We start from the raw sequence: 25,194 nt of genomic DNA on the forward strand, positions 1-25,194 counted from the left end.
CCTAAGCTCCGGCCAGTACTGACGCTCTACAGGCCATCCAGGACCCCCTTTCAGCATTGGAATCCATGATTGACGAGGTGGGGGTGGAGGTCTCCTCCTTTTGCCAGGATTTGAGAGGAGTGACTGACATTGTTACTGAAATGGGGGCCGGATTTCTCAGCTGGAAGGTACGGTTAAGGAACTTAAGATGAGGTTCCAGCACCTTTCGACTGCATCAGTGGCATTGGAGGCCCACAGTGAGGACACTGAGGACCAAGCACACTGCTGTAATCTAAGCTTTGTGGGCTTTGCCGAGGGACAGCCACCTGAACCATTTCTAGAGACTTGGCTGGCTTCCTGGGTGCAAGCCTCTGCATCTTTGGCGGCTTGCTTTGTTGTGGGGAGAGCACATCATTCACTTGCACACCGGCACCCTCCGAGGGCCGACAATGCCCTAATATTGCTACGCTTTTGAATTACTGGGACCGCGATGTCATTCTCCGGGGGAAGGGGGATCTTTCCGGACTATAAATGCTCTATGCAGCAACGGCGTAGGACCTACGACGGAGTTGAACAGCAGCTTCGGTCCAGGGGCATTCGGTACATGCTTCTCTTTCCAGCTCGACTCAAAGTGATGTATGACTCCGAATCCTCGTTTTTCGAGACTCCTAAGGCGGCCCTCTCCTGAGTGCAAAACAGCTGTCACTTAAATGTAATACCCCGCCTCCTTGGGAGTTCCAATGGGGAGTGCCCCCCCCCTCCCCTTCCACTCCCCCCGAGAGACGAGAGACTGCACAGGATCATCAATGAAATGGAGGCACTGGATATTCCGGAGGCACTCGCCATCAGACTCTGGGTGCAGGCATGCAGGAGTGTCCTCCTAGGAGATCAGTGCTCTCTGACCACTGTTTAACCTAGCCCATCATTGCATGACAGTTTTTGCCATCAGCGCTACTCTATCCTTTGTATTACATCTGGCTCGGTTGGGTTGGGACTTGGGGGTCTTTATTTTTTCATATTGTTTCTTGTTGTGTTATGAGGGGGCAACATATGCTTCTGGGGTGAAGTGAAGGGTTGGGGGTGGTGATCTGGGGTTGTTTCACTGTTACAGTTTTTTCTGTTATCTTTCCTTTCTGCTATTTGCTGCATGTCCTGCCTTGACCCCCTGGCTTATCTATTGAGAGCTCTACCCCCCATGATGGAAGATACAGACCTGTTTACTGCCCTCTTCTGGAACTTTAATGGTCTTAATAATAAAATTAAGTGAAGTGCAGTGGTCCAATACTTGAAATGTCACTCTTTTCCTGTGGTATTTCTTTAGGAGACCAATTTACTCAGTAACCACGTCCTTTTCTACAGTGCAGGTGCTACACCAGGGTATATGATGGCTATCCTGTTAACTCATGGGGCATTGCCTTCTCCTGCACAAGTGCCTCTCCCTGCAGGTTTCCAAATCCCAATTCCATGTTGTTGTCGCTTTGTCATCATTGTGTCATGAGAGGTGTTCACTGGCCTATTGCCTCCGTTTATGCCCCCCCATGTTTGTGCCCCCTACGCTGCAGGTACTTCTGCCCCTACTTCTCCACTCTCTCCTTGACCCTACACTCCGGGGGTGGGGGTGTGACTGTAATTTGGTGCTGGACCCCAGCAATCCCTTGACTTGGAGGCATGGGCCTCCTCTATGGCCCTTTCAGATGCATGGCTCGTGCTTCACCCACATGTCAGAGAATACACATTCTACTTCCATTACCACAAATCCTCTACCCGATTCGATTATCTCCTCATACCTCCCATGGTCGCAGCCGGGTGGATCTACTTCCATATCTTACCCGCACCCTAACAGATCATGCCTCGATTACTCTTGACGTTTTATCTTTCAAGCGACAGCAACCGCAAGCCTGGTGGCTTATGGACGTCAACTTTGAAGACTTTCTCTGACAAGAAATGTCTGATTCTTTTGCCACTAATACCGACACAGTGGGCTATGCTGCTGTACAGTGCGAGGCCCTGAAGGCGACCCTCTGCGAACAGAGAATGACCTACCAGACTGCTGTCCGGACACATAGATAAAAGGGAAATCACTGCCCTAAAGGACGAGTTGCGCTCCGCAGAGGAGGCTCTTGCAAGCCAGTTTACCAACCAGGCGAGACATGAGGTAGAAATGAGGAGGCTAACGCTTCGGCAGAAGTCGTTGGATAAGGCATTCCTAGCGCACCTCGCCACTCAAGGCAAGCTCTATGAGTTGGGAGACAAGGCGGGCAAACTTTTGGTTGGCAGGCAGGTATCTAGTTCTCTTTCTTGTTTTCAACTTGGTGACAGATATGGGCTGCAGTGTGTCTGCCCCCCATTTGGTGGCCCAGGAGTTTGCACAGTACTTCGGGCGTCTTTGCGCTGGCCGTCTGGTGTCCGATGCCAAGTATTCCAACCCTATTGTTGAAGACCTGCTTGTTCCCCATCTCTCTGCCGTGGACAGACAGGACCTTGAGGAGCCCGTCACGGCCACAGAGATTATGGAGGCTATCCAGTCGCTCCAAACATGGAAAACATTGGGAGACTTTGCGCTAGAATCATTCAAGAAATATGCCTCCCTATTGACTGCCTTATTGTTTGCAATGTACGAGGAGGCGCTGGGAGTGGGCTAACTATCCTTATGACCTGAGAGGAGCCCCAATATCTGTAATCCTGAAACCGCAAAAACGCTATATTAACCCCTCCCGAGGTACGGTTGCGCTGTGCTGATGACGAGCTGAGCTCGTCATGACCCGCGCGGCGCTCACACGCAGGGATAATTCCCCGGCTGTGCTGAGCGCTCTAAAGAAACGGGCGTGGTCATGACAAGCTCAGCTGAGCTCGTCACAAGCACCGTGGCGCTGCACTCGCCCTCCCCCTCCCCCCAGCGCTGCGGGGGAATTAGCCCCGCGGCGAAGGGGTTAAATACGGAATCCAAGATCCTGGCCAAAGTGCTAGTGAACGGCTGGTGAAGGCCAATATTTCTCTAATACACCCCCATCAGAACTGGTTCATGATGGGGCTTAGTACTCGCCACTCCTGCTGCCTGGTGAATAACACGATTGCCTTATCTCGTGATGGCGCATATTGTCGGGCTCTCATCTCTTTGAGAAGGCCTTTGACTCAGTCCACTGGCAGTTCTTGTTCCGCCTCCTGGAATGAATTAACGTTGGTCCTGTCTTTCGTCACAGGGTCCAGTTCTTCTATTCCAGCCCTTAGGTGAGGGTCTGCATGAACGTGGAGCCTTACGGATCATTCCAGGATGTTTCCTGTGTAACGGGCATGAGACGGGGATGCGCCCTGTCACCTCTCCTATTCGGCCTGGTCGTAGAGCCATTGTTGGAATGTATTCGGGGGGGTGCACAACTTTGCTGTTTCTGGTGGCCATGAGTATCTTGTTTCACTTTACGTGGAGGACCTCAAGGTTTATATAGGTGAGCCCGAAAATTCAGTTGTGTGTCTCATAGATATCTTACAGATCTATGCCGAGGCAACCGCCCTCACAGTAAACTGTCCCAAGTCACTTACATTCCCCTCCATGGTGCTCAAGAGGATATTAGGGCTCCTGTCCAGCTTGGTCATCCCACCATTTCAGTTATTTGGGAATGCCCATCGCATTCACCCAGCAGTAGGCATGGGAACTCAAAGTAACGCCTCTGGTGGCCCGGAGCAGAAAGGACATCTTTGCACTGTTTAAATTGGTTGCACTACTGCAGTTCCGCTACATCCTGAAGAATTACCCATACCCCATCTCACCTTCCTTCTCCAATATGCTGCAGTCTGAGGAGATGTGCTTCATATAGTCATGAGGTCTGCAGCGGATCTCGTTCTGTAAATGCGTACTCCAACCATATGATGTTTTCGAACCTACTGTTATATTACTGGGCCAGTCACTGCCTTCCAAATACAGACTTGTTTCTTTGCGGGCCGGGACGACCCCTCAATAGCGGCTTAGCTCAGTGCGTTGGACTGCCATAGCATGCTCACTCTCCTTTATGGTCACAGCACCCCTGCAACACTCCTGCCCACAACCCAGTTGACCCTGCTCAATTGGCACCAGGTGCTGCAAGTTGGATGGTGTGGCACGGTGTGCTGACGGCGGTCACACTGCTTTGGGCCGGGTCCTGGTTCCAGCTCACATCTGCTCTTGAGAGATTCCGGGCATGGGATCCCATGGGTATCCCCACGGTGGGGGATGTCTGGATAGACACCTCCATGTTTCAACATCTTGTAGATCATACACCATGCATCGGACTCAGTTCTATCGCTTTCTGCAGCTATGCCATGCGCTGGAAGCCTACCTCGACTCTTCGAACCCCTCCCCCAGTATAAATCCCCAGAGGCACACTTGATGGCATCACAGCTAGAGAAGGATATTTCCTGTTTGTACTGTTTTCTTGTTAAAAATACTCCGGACTTCATGACAGCATTGACAGAGGGTGATGTGGGACCCTTACTTGAGGATGCTTGGGTGGAGACCAGAATGGCCCCTCAAGCACTGACTATCTCCCTGAAGCTATGCCTCATTCAACTGAAGTATTTGCACCATGTGTACTACAGCCCTACAGGGTTGCACAGGTTGAGTGCTGGCCTACGAGTGTGAAGTTTGTGCTGCCAGCATGCAGCGGGCACCCTTTTTCACATGGTTTGGGGCTGTCCTGTTATCCAGATTTACTGGAATCACATTTGTAGGTAGCATTTTTTGTGATTTGTCGGCATAGCAATTTCGCTGGACCTGAAACTGGTTCTGTTGAGTTTGATGGTCGAATGGGTTGGGGGAGAGCTGCCACACTAGACAGCTGGTTGGTATTTCACTTGGTTTGGGGCTGCCCTGTTATCCAGGTTTACTGGAATCACATTTGAAGGTAGCATTTTTTGTGATTTGTCTGCATAGCAATTTCGCTGGACCTGAAACTGGTTTTGTTGAGTTTGATGGTCGAATGGGTTGGGGGAGAGCTGCCACATGAGACAGCTGGTTGGTATGGGTTTCATTATTGCTGAAAGGCACATTGCACAACACTGGTTTTCTCATCTAGCTCAGCTGTGCCTTGAATGGGATGGACGACGCAGTCAAAGCTGAAAGATTTGTGTCTGAATCCAGGGGCTGCCCTGAAAAACACAAGGTTTTGGGGGACTGGATGGCTTATTCAGATACCCAATCACCGGGCAACAAGTTCCAGTAGTTCCCTTTCTTGTTGACTTTTCTGACTGGTTGGGACGGGTTTGGGATTTTTGCAGCACAGTTAGAATGTGTATTCTTTTGATTTGTCCTGAAAATCAATGAAAATAGTTATTAGAAAAAAGGCAAAGAGGTATGCAAAGTCAATGCATTCCATCTTGGAATGGTACAATAATAATAATTAACTAAAGGGAATATATTTTCTTGCTCACTGCCTATTTCTATTGCCTTTGCTACTGCATGAGTGGCAGACACTTTTGGCAAAGCCTATGCAAGTGACCTGACCTGCTTGAACTTCTTAATTCTACAAACATTCTTAAAGCAATAGCAAAGACACTTGTGCTAGACAGACCAGGTGGCTTTGCTAATGCCTATTTGCTAGTTGAGAACTAAAGTGTAAGATTTTAGATATGTATCAAGCTTATTTGACACAAGGACCCAACACTTTAAGGTGTTACCTTCTATACATATGCTCTTTGATCATGATCTTACTAATGTATTAACAATTACAGATGACAGCAGAACTTAGTCTCACAAGAAAAGGTGCACTATTCGTCACAGGAATCCAGTGTAACATGGTAGTTATGTATGATGCATGTGTTGCATGTGCCGCAACCTTCAGATCTAAGCAGATGATGTACTGGCATAACCTGCAGTACCTGCGCTAGCTTTTCCCAGGGCCGTGAAGAAAGCACTGCCATAGTACAGCTATGTATGACCTGAGATTCGCTACAATTGGTGTTCCCAGTAAAAAGCCTGATAAGGATGCAGAACAATGAAAATCAGCTACTTCCCTAATTTTCCACGCGCTCTAGACGCATGCATGTATTCTGCTGTACTCTGGGAGTATGAATTGAAGAAACTCTGAAATGGTTCACTGACTTCCTTTTTGTAAATTATTTAATTAATGGCAGTGCATGGAATGGAAATGCAATAACTAATATTCAACGCTGTATATATCTCATCTTGTCTCATTTGAACAGGTTCCCGTTTGAAGAAAATTGTATATCCTTTTGGGCTTACTACATTCGGGTTGTCCGTGTGTTACCCTGCTCAAACAATAATCTTTGCCAAGGTAGGTCCTTTTTACAGAAAGACTGAATTATCATGTTTTTAAGCTATGTTCAATTTTGGTTTATTTGAAGCTGTTAATCTTTATATCAGTTGTATGCAGTTTTGCTGCATGGTGTTTCCACCTGGTAAAAACAATACTCTGGTCATTTGTTTATTTTAAAGATTGCTGGAGAATAAGAACAATTATCCTTTACTTAAGACTGTGTAAATAGATGTTCTCTTATCTTGATTTCATTTTTCATAGTTGTGTAAATCGTGTTTAAAGTTCTAATCCACCGAAGCATGATTAAGACATTAAATACGTAGATCTGCATAGGGATGTAAAGCTGCCGAGGGATGATTACAAATTAAATAAATAGTTGTTAACTCGTTTTGCATAACTAGTCTAAATTATTTGGATACAGCTTCCTATTTGTGAGAACGAAAGTTATAGGTCAACAATTTGTTCCTTGTGAATAATTAATTCATGAAGACCGACTGTCTGTTTGCTCCTATGAATTGCATGATGAATTTGAAAGAAACTTACTGTGAAAGCAATCAAGCAAATTAGTGTAATTCATTTCTTCCGAAATGACTGTTGAATATATTACGGAGTAATCGTACTGCATCCACGTGACTAATAACTTGTACTCCTAATAACGTGTACTCCTGAACCGGAAATATTTCATACACATCTCTCATCAATACAATAAATGACGTTTTTTTCTTCACAAGCGAATAATTGCTCCTTGTGTCAAAAATATCTGCTATACGTTTTATTCGGACTGGTCCCAAAAACGCTTATTTGGACCAGTTCTTTGTTCTAACTCGACGTGCAGTGCTTAATTTGAGCAGGTGCTCAGCACCGGCACTTCTTTCACAGGGCTGGGGCTACAATTTCTGACCCTGCAGGTGGTGGTCTCAATATTAATTGTTAAAATTCAAAATATAAATAATAACATACACTGCATGGTGACGGGCTGGTAAATGTTCATAGACAGGCCAGCATACGCCTGTCCAGGCAGGCATGATTGTGCATCACCACATTAGTGATGATGTCATCACTCCAATCAGAAACCCAAGAAGTCATTGACAAAGTATGGCTTGCATTCTATTCCCCGTGTCTGCTGCACCCTCCCACTGCCTGATCCTAAGCCTCCCATTAGATAATTGTAGCTGGGGGCTGGCTCATGACGGAGTTGAGGCAAGGAAGCTGCGAGAGTGTATTTGGAACTTTGGCTCTTGAGGAAGAATAAACGAAAGTAAGTGTGGACTTTCCATTTGCTGCATAGCCAGAGTAGCATATCCTGCAGCCATGCATTGCTGCTAACCTCAACGTGCTCGATGCAGCTGTGGACCAACACAACTTTTGTGCGCCATGGCGTCACCTGTAGAATCTGTGCTCTGCACCGAAACATAATAATTGCTGAGCGTGCATGAGTCCAGTAGGCACCACAGCCATACTTATCAGCACCGGCAGCATTACGGCTGTGGACAATGCCTGTGCTGTAGCAGGCAGGTCACAGCAAGCTGAGCAGTGGATGCCAATGCCGTCGCCATCCCTGGACCCACTAATTACAGGCAGTACTAACAGTGACATCACCTGCTGTGCTCGAGCAGCCGTCTGTTCTGCTATAAACCCAGTCGCACCGCACTGATTAATATATGCAAAAAAAACATTTTCATTTGGTGTACATTTTGTTTTTGCACTCGGTGTAGGTAAGAAAGTAAAACACGCCATCTTCCACTTCTTTAGGAATGACAACCGGAAAACGCAGAGTTTAAAATTGCAACAACATGTACAGGCTGACGACAGGGGTCACAGGCAGCAGCAGTGTTATAGATGAGAGAGAGAGAGGAGAAAAGAGAAGAAAGAAACAGGAGAGGAGAGAGATAAGACATAGCTAAGTAGAAGAAAAGGAGAGCAAATCAGATACAAAGAGAAAGCAGCCATGATGTGAAGAAGAGAGCATTAAGAAGAGAGAAGATAGAATGAAAGGATGTAGAGAACAGGACCGAGGAAAAAAAGCAGACAAATGATAAAACGGAGACACAGCAAATCACTGCTAGAAGAGTGATAGTAAAGAGCCAAGATCGAGGGGAGAAAGCAGAGCATGGATAGAAGAGAAGAGGAAAAAGAGCAGGGCTAGAATGAATAGAGGGCAAATCAGATATACAGGGAATAAGGTAACACACCAGGTGTGACAAAGATGATAGAAAACAATTAGAGAGGTGAGAGGATAGACTCTTGGAGCAAAGACTTAGGGGACAGACACCAGATCCAGGTTAGAAGATAGAGACTCAGGCAGTGAGAATGTTGAAATTGGGGCTCACCGGAGGAAGAAGTGAGCTGTGGTTCCTACTTTGCAACATTTTCAGCACCTGCACTTTTTTTTTTTTTACAAATTAAGCACCTAACTCGCGCTAAAGTTCCATGTAAAGTCCAAATCTATCTACTAGTCAGCTGCATGCTTCCCTGCCTTAAGCAATGTTATCCCAGATAGTTTGACACTCTGTCAGTACATTCGCTCAGTTTCCTGCTTGTTGTAGAAGCCTTTACACAAGCTCCGCCAGTGCTGTGAAAACAATTTTCAGTTCCAATTAGTGTTAAACAAAGAGGTAGCACTTAATCAAGTTCCTGCAGCTTTCAGATAAGAAGTCTTGGGCGTGCTCCTGTTCAGTGTGGCATGCTTTACCTTGCCGCTGCTTGTTGGTGACGTTCCAGTGTCGCTGTGCCCAAGGGTAGCAAACTGGAAACGCAGTTAGCAGTGGTGAGCCTCCAGATTATCACATGGCATCTGAAATGTCAATCTGGAGTCTTCATCTTCGTGGCTCATGAACGCCATGTGTTTCTCGTAGAGGATGCAGCTTGACAATTTAAAGTGTCCACTCCAAGATGGTGGCCTTTCCATTGGGAGTCCCATAAACTTCCCAATCCAAGATGAGGCAGTCTCTTCCTCTCAGGTCAGTTCTTACTTTTAGCATATAAACGGCAGAAAGTAGAAAAGGTAGAGACGTCACAGTGCATTTCACTCCTGAGTTTTTGTCATGCTCAGCTTGCTATACATTTTTGTCCCTGATTTTTCCCAGCAGATTTGGATCATTCTTTGCGATTGTTTTCTTTTGCTGGCGTCTACCAATTTTTGTTGTTCTTGTTTCTATAGTAGTTTTGCATCAACTTCCTCGTAGATTATCCCCATTCATGATGGAAGTGACTAGGACTATTTTACTGCCTATATAATACGTTACACGTCACTTTGAAACGTAAATAGTAAAATCTGAGTTACAAGTTATTCTTGTGTTGATAATTCTCAACGTTTAGTTATATGATACTCTGTAACTTGTTGAAACTGAATTTGGAGGCTTTACATTTGAACATTAAACGCTTCTTGCAAACACATTTTTTATGGTGGTACCACAATGGCTGCTAGCTAATGTACTCATGAAGGTGTTCTTTTACATGTGAACAAGGTTTTTTTGTCCCACTCCTATTAGTAGGTGTCCGTGAGCTTTTCCAAGGTGAATGGAGAGCCAATGCAAATGTCATTCATTTTATATTACACAAGAGGATAAGATAAATGTAAAGCGGTGAGTCCATGGCGGTGATATAAAAGTGAGCATTATCCAAATAAAGTGTTGAGACTATGATAACATACTTTCATTGTTTTTGCTCCTTTATGTGGTGTAATAATAAAACTAAATCTCGCAATTAGCTACTAATCCTGTTTTGTTATTCTAGAACCTTTCAAGTTAATAGTTAAATAGTTATTCATCAATACACAGAATTCACAACCCACCTATCTGAATTTTTTTATGGCTTCTAGCCCCTGATTTTATATTATGTGTGTAAAGAGAAAGGTCACCATGGATTAGCTAGGATGCAAACAAACCGAGTGGGCCAACCTTACCCTGTGGGTAGGTACTAAATTACCATCATTATTTCTATAATCTCCACTGACTCCATGGCCAGAGTACCTCTACACCTGTTGTATTGTACTGTCGATAGTACCCTCCTCAGGCTCATATTTCAACCAACATTCGGAACCTGCACTGTACCTATTTAAGCAGTGAGGTACAAAATTAAAGTCTCAGTACACCATTTACAAAGATAGTTGAAAACCTTTCTCCAGAACTTTGACTTGTATTCAGTTTTTTTTCTAACCTGCCTGATGCATGCCGTGGAAAATAGTGTATACTTTGTGTGTATTCACGTTCTATAGATTTAAAAAAACTAAGCAGGGAGGAGGAGCTACGCGGGCATCCAAGATGGTCACGTGAGCAGAGGGCTCCCGGGACCCGCGCCGCCCTCCTGCGACTATCCTCGAAATATCCTGGTTTTTATTATGGGCTTTTGAAGATCTACTCTTGCTGACTTCAATATCCTTTCAAGAATCGAAATCAGATGTCGGGAACCGATTTTACTTCAACATCATCTTTCTGGCCTGCCCCGATCGAGACCGGGGACTCTGCTGCTTTGGTGGGCCGAGGAGTAAGTCAACAACAACGGCCTTAGGGACATCCTCCCAGCCGGCCTCATTGTCGCTTTCAGTTTCGATTTCTCCTCAACCCCTCGATTGACTATTCTAAGAGCAGTTTGGCTCCCAAGTCAGTGTAGCTTCGACCCGCTGTGTTGTCCTGCCATATCCCTCTACCCCTGCTTCATCCCGCGACTCGCATTCTACAGTATTGGCCTGAAATTCTGATTTGGTATCTTAATAGCATCGTCCATTTTCACCAGGTCCAGAGGGCCCCTTCTGGGCACGGCTTCCAATATGGCTTCCAAACCTGAGTTCGAGAGGCGCAAGACGAAGACGCCGACCCGTGGGGGACCTATCCAGACTAATGTGATGGACCGCTATACGCAACCGAAGGGTTCCCCCGGCAGTACTGGTCGTACTCTTGCGGACCCCAGGACGGACTCTGCCGCGCCATCGGAGGTTTCACTCCAGGACCTAATGAGTGCCATCACTGGGATGAAGGCTGATATGGGGCTACAATATGAGGCTCTCGCCTCCAAGATCGATACTGTGGCTGTTGATGTCACACTTATCAGAGAGGATCTGGCTAAGATGAATGAGAGTGTCAAGGCTTTGGATTTGAAGACCTCCAGTCTTGTCACTGATATGGCGGACGCACAGTCGGAGATTGGTAACCTGCGATCATCGCACGACCTGATGGCCAGACAACTGGACGAATATGAAAACAGGGCCCGGTGGAACAAAATTCGCTTGGTGGGAGTGCCGGAAAATCAATATGACACCACTGTTGACCTTCTTGTGAAGGATCTGATCCTCAACCATCTTGCTCCCGCCGGACTCAGCAAATTCTTTGCGGTTGAACGTGCTCATCGCTTTCCGGGTGGGAAGACTAAACCAGGAGCCCCCGAGGCCTCTTATTGCAAGGCTTTTCCATTTTCGGGACAGAGACGCTATCCTCCAGGCATCTCGTGGTCGTGGCCCATTGAAGTTCGACAATAGTACTGTTAACATCTACCCGGATTTTACTCCTCATGTCCAGCGACAAAGGATGGGGTTCCAGGGAGTGAAGAGGCGCTTGCGGGACTTGGGCCTCAAGTATGCGATGTTGTTTCCAGCTCGACTACTTATCGAATATGAGGAACAAACATTTTTCTTTGATCGACCAGACTGCGCCAGTGACTGGCTTGACTCATTGCCGAAAAGAGACGATCTGAGCTGACGCCCCGGTGGAGCAGAAGGGGGTGAATCGGCCCAGGAGTGACACTGTGGTTCTCGACGTCTGGTTTCTGGTTACTATTTGTCAGCTGAGTTATGCCATTTGCTTCTTTATGTTTAGGGTTTAGCCCAAGGGTGGTTTGGGTGTGGGTTGACTCTTTTCCTCCTCCGGGGTTCTTTGTGTAGTGTAGTTATGAGAGGGCGACAGGCACACTGCAAATTGGGGTGGCTTTTTAGTTGTACGCAGGGGTGCAGTGTGGGGGATGTTGTAATGGGGGGTGGGGGGAGGGCTTGTTTTTGTTACTGCATTTGTTTTTTTCACATGGCACTGTATGCTTTGCTCTTATCCTTCTGTGGTTGGGTTCCGAGGAGGGAGGGTTGTGGTCCTTTACCGGGATGGGGGGTGGTGAGTTGAAGTTGCTGTCCTGGAACGTTAATGGTGTGGGGGATAAGATAAAACGTGGCGTTGTTTCCCAGTTCCTCCGACGCTAGTCCCCTGACATTGCTTTGTTACAGGAGACCCATCTGATCGGGAATGCTTGCCGGGCCTTGGATAGACGTGGTTATAGACTGGTTGCTCATGCTGGCTTCACCTCCGGTTCCAGAGGGGTGGGCATACTGATTAGATCCTCTCTGCCCCTTGAAATAGATGATATAACACTTGATGATAGGGGTCGATATGCTGCTATTTCCGGGAGGTGGGAGGGTAAGATGCTTTCAATAGTTAATATGTACGTCCCCCCGGGTCTCCAGGCCACTACCTATGCTGACCTCGGTTGGCTTTTGTTGGGCTTCCTGTTGGTCTCCTTATTCTCGGAGGGGGATTTTAATTCTGTGGTCTCTGGTAACTCTGATCGATACCCCCCCCAGAGTCTTACCGAATTCCCAGATGTGGCTTTCTGAACTGCTGGAAACCTTTGGATTGGTGGATGTTTGGAGGCTGCTACACCCCTCGCACTTGCAATATACGTTCCATTCTGGAGCCCACAGCAGTCTTTCTAGAATCGATTATTTCCTAATGCCGTCGGCCCACTCTCACTCTGTGCGGGAGGTCCGTCACCTCCCCAGGGGCATTTCAGATCATTCCCCCCTGTGGCTAAGGGTAGCGGTTGGGGTAGGTAGTGAGGGCAGAATTGCTCCTATCAATCCTTGGTACTTGCGAAACCCCAAGACGCGCTCTGAGCTGGTCAAGGCCATTGATTGCTATTTTGATGACATTGTGGGGTCTGTCTCCTCTTCTGTTTCCTATGGGAGGCTTTCAAAACTGTTATTCGGGGTTATTAATTGTCGTTGATTGCTGCCACTAAGAAGGCCAAGCATGAAGAATTATTGCGTCTCGAGGGTGAAATAACTGTACTTGAAAGTGAATTGGGTGGAAATGATACTCCTGCGACTTTACACTCCCTAGCTTTGAAACAGGCAGACTACAGAGCCCTGATGACAGACGCGGCCAAAGTCATGAATCGAGACCAGCTGGGTAGACTCTATGATGTGGGTGATAAGGCGAGTAAGCTTATTGCGTGGTTGGACAAGCCGAGAGAGCTAATCGAGTTGTTCCGGTGATTGAAAAGTTGAATGGGGATTCTGTGTCTGACCCGATTGGGATTGTTGATTTCTTTGTAGACCACTTTCAGACGGTCTGTGAGTGATAGAGATGAGTGCGATTCTCGTTTGCTCCTGCGTGATATTGCACTACCCTGCCTCTCTGATGAAGACAGGGCCTTGATGGATGCGCCCATAACAGTGGATGAGGTCGCTGGTGCCATTCGTGCCCTTCGATCCGGTAAGGCCATGGGGCCCAATGGATTGCCTATTGAGCTCTACAAGTTGCGGCCTGACAAAATGGGGCCATATTTGAGAAATATGTTTCTCGAGGCCTTCGACACTGGCCTCCTTCCTATTGACCAGCGCCTGGCCACTATCGTTGTCATCCACAAGGAAGGTAAACCACGAGATCGATGCGCTTCCTACAGACCCATTTCACTGCTTAACACTGAGCCCAAGATACTGGCCAAATTACTGGCTACTCGTCTGATTAAGGTGATCGGCGACTTGATCCATCCGGATCAATCCGGTTTCATCCCGCATCGCAACACCACCCTTAACCTTAGGAGACTTCATGGAGTTCTCGCGAGAGCTGGAACTCTGACTGAATCGGCCATTTTGGCCTCCCTTGATGCCACCATGGCTTTTGATACCATCGAGAATGGCCTTATCTCTGGGCGGCTCTCTCCACGTTTGGTTTCAGCTCGAATTTTATTGCCTGGGTTAAGCTCCTTTACGAACGACCGCTAGCCCAGGTGGTGGTGAATGGCAGGGTGTCTGGTTCTTTTGCACTTGGGCGTGGCACCCGACAAGGTTGTCCGCTGTCTCCGTTGCTTTTTGCCCTCGCTCTGGAGCTGTTAGCCGAGTGGCTTCGCTGGGAGCCCTCGATAAGGGGCATCCAGTGGGCCCCTGACTTTGAAGACCGTGTCTCGCTATATGCAGATGACATTCTTCTTTATCTCACCTCACCCCGGAAGTCTCTTAATGTGCTTTTTGATGTTCCCACCTCCTTCGGGAAGAACTCGGGTCTTGTTATTAACTGGACCAAATCCTGTGTTTATGTTCTTGCCGGGGATCTCCCTCCGTTGCCCCGTAGGTTCCCGATTCAGGTGGTTGAGACTGGTTTTAAGTACCTGGGGATTCATGTCTCCTTGGATTCCACCGTCCGTTACGACCGTAAACTTCATGCTCCTCTCCAGCGACTTAAACTTGACGTCTCACGGTGGCGTTGCTTGCCCCTCTCCCCATTGGGGCGTGCAACTCTCTTTAAGATGATGTCGCTCCCTAGGTTCCTGTATGCACTTCAAATTTTTTTTTATCCCATACCTTCCGGGTATTTTCGTGAGGTTGAGAGCCTTCAGAGACAATTAATTTGGGATGGGCGTGCTCGTATCTCCTTACCCAAACTCACTTTGCCGTGGTACGACGGTGGCATCGCCCTCCCTGATATCAGACGCTACTACTGGGCCTCGCAGATGTGCGCGGTTAATCACGTAACCTACGCCCCTGGTCCTACTCCCGCCTTTGCGATGGATAAACATCTCCTGCCAGGTGGGAATTTTAACAGGGCACTGTATTCTAAGGAGCCGTTTAAAGCCCTGACTGGTCCTACGAAAAGCGCTGTGCGAGTGTGGCGAGACGCGAATGCTGCTATGGGATGGAGCGATAGGTTAACCCGAGTGACACCGTTGTATGATTCTGATAGACTGGGCTATCTGTGGAGAACGAAAGGATTCGATAAATGGGACATGATTGGTATTAGCAAGGTGGAGGATCTCTGGTCCAAAGGTAGTGTTAAGACTTTTGAGGCGCTCAAAATAGAATATGAGCTTGACGACAAGGAACACTTCAGGTACCTTCAAGTGCGGCATACCTTGACCTCCGTCTTCCCCCCGGGGACGGTAATTCCCCAATCCTCGCCGCTAGAGGATCGCATTCTTGATGGCCATGTGCCGGACAGTACTATATCCCTGATCTACAAAAAACTCATCAATAACAGGGCTGATCTTCTTGTGCGACTCAGGGCTTTGTGGACCGCTGACGGCTTGGAACTCGATGATGAGGATTGGCAAATGGCCGTCTCATCCCCTAAGGAGGTGGCCATACCTGCCCGCCTCCGCTTTGTACAGTTGAAGATCCTCCATCGAGTATATGTGACTGGTACGCACTGGTGCGAATGGGTTACTCCCTTGATGGGTTATGCAAGCGTGGCTGCGGTATGAGTGGTACCTTCTTGCATATCATTTGGGAGTGTCCTGAGGTGTCTGCCTTCTGGTCTAGAGTGCATGCGATTATGGAAAGGGTCACTGGGGTCTCTCTATTGCCTGAGGCCCGACAATGCCTTCTTAATGTTTGGGAACCGACGGACTATAATACAGCCCAGACTTGTTGGGCGACTCTTGGTAACATGGTTGCCAAGAAGGATATTGCACAACTCTGGGGTACCCATAGACCACCCAAGATTACGGCTTGGAAGGAGAACATGGACTGGTGCATGTTCAGGGAAAAGACGGTCTATGTGGCTCGGGGCCGACCTAAGAAATGGGGCAGAATTTTGTTCCCAATGGAATTCTTACCGTGGGAATATTTGCACCCCCCCCCCCCACAGGACTACACCATTGATATTTCACTGTCCCCTTAGTTGACGTTCCAGACTTTTGTCCGTAATAATATGTATTTATTGAGCTGCTCGCCACCCTTCAACCCGAGACATGTGCTTCATTATTGTATGATACTTGGATTCTTTGCCCTCTCCTCTTGAGTCCCTGCAATTGACTTTTGCCATGTGTTTTTATGTTATCGTTTAATTCATCAAAAGTTTAAAAATGAAACCTACTATGTTTGTCTTTGATTCTACGTTATGCACATGAAACACTGCGGGTCGTTTATATGCAAGGTGGGAGCTCCACTGTATGATGTTATAATGCTGAATGTCATAGCGGCCGGCCCGTTGGGTTGTAGGCAGACAGCTGTGTATTGTGCATAAAGAAAATAAAGGTTTTTTTTTTTTTTTTAAACTAAGCAGAAAGTGAAAAGGATTTTTCTTATGAAACTGTATCCGATTTATGATTGACTGGGCAGTGATATTCAGCAATTGTATTAATGCTATTATTTTTATCTTGTCAGGACAGCAACCAAAAATTGGTTACATTTTTTTCTTACAGGAACTCTAAGGTGACACAATGAGTACCTCCTCCTTTTTGAGCAGTAAATAGTTAATTATAAAGGATTAGCATACATGTACAACGTTTGGTGGCCCATGAAACATGATGTGGAAACAAAATGCTTGCAGGATCTTCTTGAAATTTTAACTATAATATCAGTAATTTAAAGGATAGAGCTAAGGTGTCGTAAGAATCAGTGAACATTGCAATACATAAAAAAGCATGTAACATAACTTTTCTGTATTAGCTATGCTGCATTTTATATTCCCTTTACAATAGAAAATGTCTTGTTTTTAGGTGGCAGGAAAAAAAGTGTACACGGCAAGCCACTGGAGCTACGAAACACTGGGATCACTTTGGAGACCAAAGCATTCAAGTGGAGAGGGATCACTTGAAAGAAACAAAGATTCCAAGGTAGTGTTTTACTAGTAGTATACAAGGGCCATACATAGATTTTATATGCATTGTAACAACATGCACTCATACATCCAGGCGTCCCGCTGCAAGCTTAGGGCCGTGTCCCTTATGTATTTATGAGTATGCATAGCGAGTTTGCAGCAGTACAGTGTTTCTTCAGGAGTCTTGGCAGCCACCAAAATGTCCCTAGGAAGATTTCTAAACCGCATATTTCAGTGCAGAATGAGGGATGAGGTAACTTGTTATGCTGGGCTAATCTGGGAGCAGTGAGCTGATGAGTGGCTGCATACCTTCAGGGGCCTATCAGAAGTATGTAAATGGCAATTCACTAAAATAGTCCAGAGAAGGTGGTGCTTGCAGGAGGTTAGCCACAGAGCAGGCCTGCATGAGCTTGCCCCTGCTTTCCCAACATGGGAGTTGTTAGAAAGAAAATTGCTCTTGGAGAGGACCCCGATACCAGAAGAGCATCTCTTGCAGAATGTACCAAGCATATTGGCAGGTGGATTCCTCTGTGGCCGTCCTGTTCCACATTCCATCTTCACAAGGTATTCACAGCGAACATGAATGGGTGTTGGAGAAACCCACTCTCAATTACTTCTTTGTAGGCAGCAAATGGGTGACATGCACCATATTAACCCTGGTTGGTGAGATAAGGTAGGTAGGATTTTAGCCTTCCAGGAGAAAAAGTCCCTATTACTTAGCCAACAGGTAGTCAAAAGAGAGTTTCCCAGGAGAAGACTTTAAACCAAACCCAATCCAGCACTGTAGTTTCTTGCATTGGACTGTAAGCAAAATCCCCTTTTGCGGTGAGGAGGGGACTGGACCCTCACACTAAATTGCACATTTCATGCCACTTCACTGCTGACAGCCTGGAGCCCCCGAAGTGGGTTATGGATACTTCTAGATTCTTCATCAGAGAGTCTTCATTTATAAATGACAAAAGAATTCCTGTGTTGCATACAGGGCCCATGAACGCTTCTAGCTATACATCAGTATAGAGAATAGTCCATTGTGTCAAGAACTTTTGAATCACTCTTCCAAAAGCCTAACACAGGCAAGGTTTTCAGAATTTTAGACTGCACGTATGCACGTAGCAACAAAAGCAATCACATTGAAGCACCCACAGCGCAAACTGCTGCCTACATGTGTAATCAATTAGGAAAATTACAGCTTTCAATCAATGTCTTTTGCATTTGGAAAGCAGGGCAAAACATTTTTTTTTCTACAAGTTGTTTCCTGTCAAAATGACTCTAATATTTCTTAAGTGCCCATTCAGTGGGAGAAAAAAAGAATGTCTCTGAAGCACTCCAATAATTGTGGTGTGTCTACCATCCTGTAAAGAAACATAAATTGTGTAGGCACACAACAGCATCTACTTCACTTCTGTATTAAAACATTCAAGACATATCACTGCATCTCCTTCGTCGTTGATTCAGTCCATCCTTCCATTCTATAGCACCTCAACATTTAAACACCAGTATTGCCTCTCTCAAGGCACTTCCATCCATCGCCCACTCCAGAGCCATGTCTACAACCTTTGGGGCCACCTCATTTTCCATCTCTGTGGAAGAGCCTCTCCCCATGCCACTACGGCCTCTTAATCTTCCTCCACCGTCAGAAGATTTCACAGCAGACGTGCTTTGCACCCATACAGAAAGTGACTGTCCCCACGAAGATCATAAGTGTAGGTTCCCTCTCAAACCCTTCAATTTCCTGTGAGGGATTTAGGAACTCCACACATGCTTTGAAGTCATAGGCCATACACATGTCCATAATTATCCCCTTTCTGATGTTGCAGTCATATGATAGGTGTTAAAGATCCTTAATACACCCACCTCTCCTGCAGACTCCCCATCCAGAGTCTCTGCAGTAGATGAGATAACCTTTCAGGATGTTTTAGTGAGGGGAACCTTGAAATTGAATATTTCATGGCGGCACCTCATCTTCAATGCCTTTCCTTCCATTGGTACTGGGTAATTGTAATTCTTCACACCCACCACTGTCACAGACTGATATTACAACAGCTTGTGCAATTGTGTCTCTATCCTGGTGGTGGTGCGAAGTTGCTAATCTGCTCCAATGTGTCATTTTTCAACTGAAACCTCCAACCAAAATGATTGTCACAGATTCTCTGTTGGAAAAAGGGGTACCGGGTTATTACAGTGGCCAGAGATTCAGTGGATTTTGCAGCAACTGGTTACTATTTCACAAGAAGTACTCCCCTGGTTACTTAACCGTTAAGACAGGTTAAGTGTTAAGGACAGCTCCTGAAGTAACACTGTTGGAAAACCCCTATGTGAAGCTGTGAATATTACGCCACTATGAGGTGGGAAAGGAGGCACGTCCTTTTGTTTTATATTCCCTCACATATCCTAGTGGTGTCATGCTTGATCATCGGGACACCCTGACGCCTAGAAGACCGGGTGGGCTTGACCGTATTTCAGGGAGCTCTTGGCAAGATGTTTTGGCCGGGGGATAAAGATTTAAAAGTCCACTGCCAGATCCCAGTTTGACTTTATTCTTGGATCTGACGGGAATATTAAAAAAGAAAAAGCCTGGTCATATGGGATTTTATGGTCCTAAGACCCTATTGTCAACATGTTTCAGTCCACTGGTGCCCCATGAATGGTGCTATACTTTCTTCAGGGCGATAGGAATAGTAAGAGAATTTCCCTATACTATTTTTGATAATGGCAGATAGCTGCTCCTTAATTATAATTGGACTTTTCGTTTAGTTTGATCACTCCAAGCCTTTGGGACCCATTCCGAATAGGACACATCGCGGGGCAGGACCCTTGATGGCTGTTTGACTATCCCATTGTAAGGTGAGGTCCCACGTGGAGTATAACCTCTCCCAAAACGGGATGGAGTGATCAAACTACACGAAAAGTCCAATTATAATTAAGGAGCAGCTATCTGCCCATATAAAAAATATTATAGGGAAATTCTCTTACTATTTCTATCCCAGGGTGCAAATCAGTATTGGACACCCAATGCAAGTAAAGTGGGATCTCCGCTGCACAAAGAGGCTGCTGTCTTAGAAGAGTAGACTGAACGAAGGTGACCGCCAACTGGACAGGTAAGTTGAGATGTCGGAGAAGGCCAGGGCACTGTCAGCTGGGCTTCCCAAAGTCAGGGGGCTGAGAATGCAGGGATGCCTTTAGGTTTTGGATTTTCTTTACTGAAGCCAGTCGCGGTCAGGGGGACCCTTTGTGAAGAGTCTGCAGGCGTCTTCATGGAGTCTAGGAGAGGTCAGCAACCAATGAAGTTGAGGTCAGGATCACTGGGGAGACTTCTCTTAACATGTGAGCTACTTAGACTCGGCCCGTGGGTGTTGGGTGCAGAGTGGACAGGAGACGCGGATCTGGCTGGATACAGATTCTTTTTAGTTGGATTCATCTGGACAGGGATGCTGCCCGCTGGAGACCTAGTCTTTGATTAAGAGTGGTAGTCTTCCTTGGGTTTCTGGATGTCGCTGGCCACAGGACAGGTGCCGTCGTCTTGACAGGTTCTTTAAGCTGGAGATAGTCCGGTATGGCTGGGGACAAGTCACTAGTAGCCTTAAGCTTTGCTGCACGGAGTTGTCTTCGTATGCTACAGGAATTTGAGGATCAAGGTTCAGTGGTGCTCCTAAACACTGAATTTAGGGACGTTACAGGTGCTGGCAGATGGTAGTCAATGGCCAGCTTGCCTTTAGAGTGACTACACCTTTTGTATGTCCCCAGTCTTCTTGCCTCCTTCCTCAACGAAAGGGAACAGAGAGTGAAACTGGGTCAGTTTCTTTCTGCCCCTAAACCCTTGCCCTGTGGGGTCCCTCAGGGCTCTTCATTGAGCCCTACACTTTTTAACATCTATGTGGCCCCCCTTGCAAGGGTGGTGAGATCATTTGGGTTGGAGGTGCTGTCATACGCAGATGACAACCAAATAATGGTCTCTCTTACTCACTCAGTGAAGGACTCTGCCTAGAATTTCAGGAGCTGCATGGAGGCTGTTTCTCAGTTGATGGTTCAGAGCTTCCTGAAATTAAACGGGGAGAAAACCGAGGTATTAATCTTTGGGGGTAATCAGGAAATCTGGTCGAGGGATTGGTGGCCGCCCTCACTTGGGAATGTCCCCGCCCAGGCCAGTATGGTAAGAACCTAGGGGTGTTAATGGACACTGCCCTTTCCTTTGACCGTCAGGTAAACAGGACCGCTTCTACCTGCTGTGGCATCATCAGGATCCTTAGAAAGATCTCCCATTATCTTTCCCCAGATGCTCAGAATCAGGCCACGCTAGCATTAGTCTCTTCCACACTGGACTAATGTAATGCCCTTTGCTTGAGCATTAACAAGAGTCTTATTTATCGTCTTCAAATGGTCCAGAATGCTGTGGCGAGGATGGTATTGAACCTCCCTAGATTTGCCTCAGCCTCGGCGGCACGTAAGAACTTACACTGGCTTCCGATGCACTGTAGGATCCCCTTTAAAATTCTATGTTTGTCCCATGAAGCCTTGTATGGCACTGGCCCAGAGGGTATCAAGTCACTTGTTCATCTTTATACCCCCAGTAGATCTCTTTGTTCTTCCAACATAAACTTTCTTGCGGTCCCCAGGTTTGCCAAGGCAAAATGGGGTATAGAGCGTTTTCCACGGTGGTGCTCAGATTGTGGAATTCTCTCCCTTCAGAACTAGCAGGGCAGCCCTCTCTCTCTCTCTCTCTCTCTGTTCCGTAAGGCCTTAAAAACCTGGCTTTTTTCTGAGGCATATTTGTAAAGCTGTTCCCTCTGATTTGTGTGTTGGATGACCCGCTCTAGCGCCTTGATGCCCGTGGGCTAAGTTGCGCTTTACAAGACCTCATTAATTCATTTATCAATTCATTCATTCATTCATTCATTCATTCCAATAACCTGATTGGGTAGAATCCTTCCATTGAAGATGGAGGATTTCCTAAGGAGGGGATCACCTCGGTCCAGGGCACCTAGGGTTGGTCCTGGCAGAGATTGGACACACCTCTCCTGGCTACAAATTTTCCTGCCGACCTTGCCGCCAAAAGTGGAGCTTGGTCAGGAGGGGCGGGCATCTCCGCTAACTGGAGAGACCCTGGTCAACATAACAAAGGGCAGGAAGTCATTGAGGCTCACCACCCTGAATGTTGTTCCTGCTTTTGGGTAGATGAGTAGCAACCGCGCCCCTAAGTGACACACAAGAGCAAAAGAGCTCCCAGCTCAGTGGGGTCAGAAAAATGTCTGAGTGTGGCAGGCTGGTGCAGACCAGTCAGCTGCACACTAGCAAGTTGGTCTCTAAGATGCTGTAGCTCACCAACCATTTGTCTTACTGGCTATGTTTATGAGATTATAAGCTGATTTAATCTTTGAACCTTTGGTATTTGGATGTACCTTAGATGTCTTGAATTGCTCAATAAACTTAAAACGTTCAGCTATAACAATTACAAGAATGGCCTTAAACATAATTTTTTTAAAGTCCTGTCATAAAATATTAGGAATGCCTTTAGAAAGTCTTCCCTCCGTAAGAACGCTTCTGCCTTCTAGGGAGCTCAATTTGATGTTGTTAAAATTAATGGATCCATCCTTTGAGCCTGTTCACAAAGCTTCATTGCAACATCTTTCTTGGAGGAGTGCTTTTTAGTGGCTATCATGTCATCTCACAGGGTTGGTGAAACTTACACAGTGTTTCATGTCCATCTTTCATTGAATTGTAACCTACAATATCCCTGTGTTAGCAATTGGCAACTAAATCCATTCCAAGGGGACTTGGAGCTTGTTCTGCTAACGGGAAAGCAACTACCATAACCTGGCTAAGAAACAATCTTGTTCGAGGCATATGAGCTGCAGATCACACACTGTGCATGGATCGCCATCTGGTGTTGGGCCCGGAAGTTGGCACTTTGTTGTTGTCCTGGAAAAGTCTTTGGAAATTAGGAGACAGCAGACTCCTCCTTTTGACCATGGTGCGCATGGGTATCGGCTCCATCTTCAGAATGTATATTTCCGCCATCGTGCTCGGATGTGTTTATCGTGCTCCCGTTCGGTGCCGTTACCGATCCAACTTTCGATGCAATTCTTCACCCCATTCTCCGGTTCTGTTTTTGATCGCGATCCATAGTCGACGCGCATCTTTACAAGCCGAATATTTCCATTCCGATTGTCGACAAAGGCCTTGGGGCCTACCTAGGCCAAGATATCTGGCTCATGGAAAGAACTCCATTTAAAAAGTGTCCTCAATGTGGATCCAAGTTTCCACACACAGATCTTCATGAGGTGTGTAACCTCTGCCTTTCGCTGGAGCACGAGGCCAGAGACTGTCTAGCTTGCGCCTCCTTCGGCTCCAAGAAAACTTTTCGGGATCGTCGAGCTCAAAGAACCATGGCTCGATTGTCGACGTCCATTCCATATGACATCTTCCAAGAGGGCGTCAATGTACAAGAACAGGAGCGAGTCGAAGAAGGCCTTCTCAGCGCCTCCGAAATCCAGGACTCTGACGTCGAGGACATCACTCCAGGGCAGCGGGTCGTAAGTAGTGACGTCGACCCCAACCCACTCCTACCAACCCCAAAAAAAGGCTTCTGTAACACCTTCACATTCGTGCCTAGGTGCACACCGTCAGAAGACTTCTCATGCCCCGCCTCCGGGCCCGGCTAAAAAGTCCATAAATAAGCCTACAGGCCACTCGGGACCGAGTCAGCCTGCTACCGGTGCCGAAACTCAAACTCCGGCACCGAAAAAGAAAATGGCGTCCTCTTCCGTGCCAACCACTGCCTCCACATTGACACACTCGACACCAAAAGCTGCAGGCACCGACCCCTCCGCTCCCAAAACATTGGAACTGAGCAAAAAGTCATTGGAACTGAGCAAAAAGTCATCGGAACCGAGCAAAAAGTCATCGGAATAGGGCAAAAAGATAATTACCAAGATGACTAATTCTCAGAAAAGCAATCGGTTCCACAAGCTCCTTTACCGGCTAAAACAACTCGCGCTTCCAAGCCAAAAGAGCATAAAGCCACTCCGGAACCGGTTCCACGCAAGCCTTCGGAACCAAAAAAATTGGTGCCTAAAGACCAACATCAATCAGAAGAGATTTTTCAACCAGATCCAAAGCAAAAAACTCTTCTAAAAGACCCAAAGACAGGTCAACTTACTCTTAGTTCTAAAAAGAGAACAATGGACATGCCTCTACTGGCTCCATCTCCACCAAAGAGAGACATTACAACATCTCTCAGAATACCTCCTCCACCTCCCCCTCCACACCACTCCCCTATTCCATCTCCACACCCATCTTATCCACCACCAGATGATTATGATGAGGATGATAACACCTCTGATGAAGAGGGAGATGATGGTGCAAGCAATGAACCACTAAGGGATTCCAGTCCACCTTACACAGCAGACCCATGCGTTGCTTATAACACACCAGATGTCCCTAACATACCACAGGAGGATGTAAATCCCTCTAGGCCTCCCCCTCCTGAGGACTCCGTGGGATTCAACCAACTTGTTCACAGAGCTGCACAATACCACGGGTAGATTTACATACTGACCCTGTAGGGGAGAATTTCTTAATGGACACTTTTGATACATCACAAAGGTCCACTTATGTTCTCCCCATGTTAAAAGGAGTAACTAAACACGCACCTGACGTTCTCAAAGATCCTATTAGGGCTAGAGTTGTTAACCACAGGATAGAGAAAAAATACAAGTCTACCCCTACATACCCTGTTTACATCAAGGGACAAATACCATTAGATTCCTTAGTGGTCTCCAACGCCAGAATAAAGGGCCAATTCACAAACGTCAGGGGATGCTCCGCCTCCAGACAAAGAATCAAAACTCTTGGATGCTTCTGGTAAACGCATAGCGTCACACGCTGCCAATATATGGCGAATCGCCAACACACTGGCTAGATTACCAGGGCACATTATGATGCGCTAAAGACACCGTTGCAACATCTCCCTGAGAAATACAGGACTAAGGCCAATGACCTTTTACAGGAGGGTAAACTCATAACAAACACCTCCATTCGCTGCGCTCTAGACGTGGCAGATACCGCCTCCCGAGCCATTAACACAAGTGTTCTACTACGAAGACATGCATGGCTATTCATTTCAGGTTTAAACCAGAGGAGCCGACTTCAATACTTAATCAACCATTTGATGAGCA

At 46.7% G+C, this 25,194-nt stretch overlaps 1 protein-coding gene across 2 annotated transcripts in view; it reads left to right on the plus strand.

Moving 5' to 3' along the window:
- Positions 1 to 25,194, plus strand: part of APOOL (apolipoprotein O like) — a 233,422-nt gene that overhangs the window by 146,271 nt on the left and 61,957 nt on the right. For both annotated transcript variants that reach the window (XM_086918770.1, XM_086918773.1), the window contains exons 6-7: positions 6,151 to 6,242; positions 16,920 to 17,036. In XM_086918770.1, the coding sequence (XP_086774896.1) occupies positions 6,151 to 6,242; positions 16,920 to 17,036 (209 nt within the window). The remainder of the gene's footprint in view (positions 1 to 6,150; positions 6,243 to 16,919; positions 17,037 to 25,194) is intronic.

Source organism: Lissotriton vulgaris, chromosome 4_1, assembly GCF_964263255.1.
Source record: "Lissotriton vulgaris chromosome 4_1, aLisVul1.2, whole genome shotgun sequence".
Taxonomy (NCBI): domain Eukaryota; kingdom Metazoa; phylum Chordata; class Amphibia; order Caudata; family Salamandridae; genus Lissotriton; species Lissotriton vulgaris.